Source organism: Mandrillus leucophaeus, unplaced genomic scaffold (assembly GCF_000951045.1).
Source record: "Mandrillus leucophaeus isolate KB7577 unplaced genomic scaffold, Mleu.le_1.0 Scaffold100, whole genome shotgun sequence".
Lineage (NCBI taxonomy): Eukaryota > Metazoa > Chordata > Mammalia > Primates > Cercopithecidae > Mandrillus > Mandrillus leucophaeus.
In genome coordinates this window covers 2,572,409-2,575,100 of record NW_012098099.1, presented here as the reverse complement: position 1 = coordinate 2,575,100, position 2,692 = coordinate 2,572,409, and the positions used below count along the sequence as shown (strand labels likewise).

The window sequence follows — 2,692 nt, the reverse complement described above, 5'->3', positions numbered from 1 at the left end:
ACATAATTATAGTACCATATCACAGTCAATGTCATTTATCAGTAACAGCTAATTAACACAATTACAAAAGTGGGAGCCCTAAGTGGGAGCCCAGTGAGGTATAGAGCAACTCTGGAAATTTTCTCCTTACTGAAAGGAAATATTACACATATTCCTTCACCAGAAGAACAATACACAGTTTATCTTCCCTTTTTGTTTTTGATAATATCACTTTGTTCCCCATTCTCTACAAAATTTCGTTTGAATAACATTTTAAAAACTTGATTCATCATAGTCATCAATCCTTCATAAATATTTCTTGACATAATTGGCCTCTCTGTAGTTTTGCAACTTGGACTATTCATGTTTAACAGCTTAGTTTTTCAAGACTATTGTGTTTCAAACGGTTTTGAGGTTTTATGGTCTGTTGACATTCTGAGGAACTTAGAACACATTCACTTCCTTTTGCTTGGTGAGCTGTCCAGAGCCCTTGTAAATGCATGCAGAGCATGGAAATGCCCCAGCTGCCCTGCTGTTGAAACAGAATCCTATTTGGAAGGCAGACATGTGGCCCATCTCTGTAGCCATCACTGAGAAATCTGGATTTTCAAGGTAAGTGCAGAAGACTTAGGTTTGGGGAGACATGAATGAAAATGCCGTAGAAATAAAGCATACTGAATTGGTTGGCATAGTTCTAATTCTGAATCTTCCAATGGTTCTGCTATAAAAAGCAAGCTTATTCTCTCTAACCACAACTCCTTCTTCATAGAAAGAATTGTTCTATTCTTACTGCTTAGGATACGCTGCTCTGAAAGTAAAACCTAATTTTTATTGGTAACTATGAACCAAAATGATTTCAGAATCTCTCTGTCAAAATACCGGCTAAACGTATCATAGAATTTTTTAGGGCACCTGGCACTATTGAATTTATGTGTAATTATTTAAATGCTTATCTTTTAAGTGATGTCTTAATTTTCTTTTGTTACGAAAAATCCTTTAACTCTATTACTGCATTATTTTCAGATAGAGTTTGAGACTATTCAGGCAGCCCTAGTCAATAGAAGGAAACAATCTGTAAGCAATCAGGTACTTAGACATTTCTAAAAGAAGCATATTCAAAATAACATGTGAAATAATGGTAATTATAATTCTTTCCATCCCACTTTTAAAGTACTACATAACAGGAAGGATCCAAAAATAACTTCTTAAATAAGACAAATAAAAGGAACAACATCTGTTCAAATAATTTTACTTTAAGTAAAATACCGTCTGTACCGATATTTTCTACTTCCAAGATGTAGCATTTTTCAAATATGTCGAATGAAATATAAGGCAAAGTTTTTAAAAAAATAAGTAATGCCTAACCTGAATATAGGCATTTAATTTTGTTTCACAAATTTGTTATATGACTTTTGATAGGTCACTTAATTCTCTGGACTTCAACGTTCTACATAATTGCACAATTACTTATCTGAGAAATTACTTAGTAAGTACTCCAGAATTACATGTCTTTGTTTTCTGTTTTATTGGGTTTAAATCAATTAATTAGTCAGGATTTTAATCAGTCAATAGGAGTAATAGGAAGACCAATGAATGAGGAATCAGGTGGTGTGAACTCTAGTCCTCTGTTTTCTAGTAACTGGCTGCATAATTTGGGGGAATATTATCTAAGGATTCCAGACCACGGGTTGGCAAACTTTTTCTACGAAAGCCTAGATAGTAAATATTTTAGACTTTGCAAGCCAAGAGGTAGAACTGAGGCTAATATATTGGTACTTACATAACCATTTAAAACTATAAAAATCATTTGTAGCTCATAGACTGTACAAAAACAAGAAGTGAGCCAGATTTGACTTAGGGGACACAGTTTTCCAACTCTTCTTCTAGCAATAATTTTCAACAATTATAAAATGAAAGTTGTAGACTAGATAAGAGATGCTCAGCTAAGGGAGATCCTGGATGGTCTTTAGAGTGATACACCAGTCCTCTGAAATTGCATGCAAAAGTGTAATGTGTGTTTTTCTTTTCTTTTTTGTGTGTGTGTTTGTTTTTCTCTCCCTCCTTCTTTCCTTCCTTCCTGCCTGCCTGCCTGCCTGCCTTCCTTCCTTCCTTCCTTCCTTCCTTCCTTCCTTCCTTCCTTCCTTCCTTCCTCCTCCCTCCCTCTGTTTCTCTCTCTCTCTCTCTCTCTCTCTCTCTCTCTCTTTCTTTCTTCAGGGCCTTTCTCTCTGTTGCCCAGGCTGGAGTTCACTGACCCAATCATGGCTCACTGACTGCAGCCTCAATCTCCAGGGGTCAAGTGATCTTTTCATCTCAGCCTCCTCAGTAGCTGAGACTACAGGTACTTGCCACCACACCTGGCTAATTAATTAAGTTTTTTTTAATAGAGACAGGGTCTTGCTCATGTTGCCCAGGTTGGTCTCAAACTCCTGGGCTCAAGTGATCCTCCTGTCTTGGCCGTGTTGGGAGTACAGGCATGAGCCATTGTGCTTGGCAGCGCTTTTTTTTTTTTTTTGTCTTTTTTAAATAAGAAAAACACGGATTTCATCAGATTTTCAAAGTGGCCCAAAATCCAATTAAAGTTAAGGAACATAGATCTAGCTAATTTCTAAAAGTGCTTTCCAAATTTAAAATCAATGAACCCGTGAAATGTTTACTGGTGTCTACTATGTATAAGCCATTGTGCTAGCACTATAAGAAACATAGCATGTTGTGA

The 2,692-nt window shown here is 36.4% G+C and overlaps 1 protein-coding gene across 2 annotated transcripts in view; it reads left to right on the top strand.

Annotated features, from left to right (window-relative positions):
• The first annotated feature begins 484 nt into the window (after positions 1 to 484).
• Positions 485 to 2,692, top strand: part of GPR141 (G protein-coupled receptor 141) — a 62,817-nt gene continuing 60,609 nt past the window's right edge. Inside the window, exons 1-3 of one of the 2 annotated variants that reach the window (XM_011972864.1) lie at positions 485 to 591; positions 1,867 to 1,986; positions 2,194 to 2,317. In XM_011972864.1, the coding sequence (XP_011828254.1) occupies positions 1,939 to 1,986; positions 2,194 to 2,317 (172 nt within the window). In that variant the 5' untranslated portion in view covers positions 485 to 591; positions 1,867 to 1,938. The remainder of the gene's footprint in view (positions 592 to 1,866; positions 1,987 to 2,193; positions 2,318 to 2,692) is intronic. The other variant, XM_011972871.1, reaches the window with a different exon arrangement.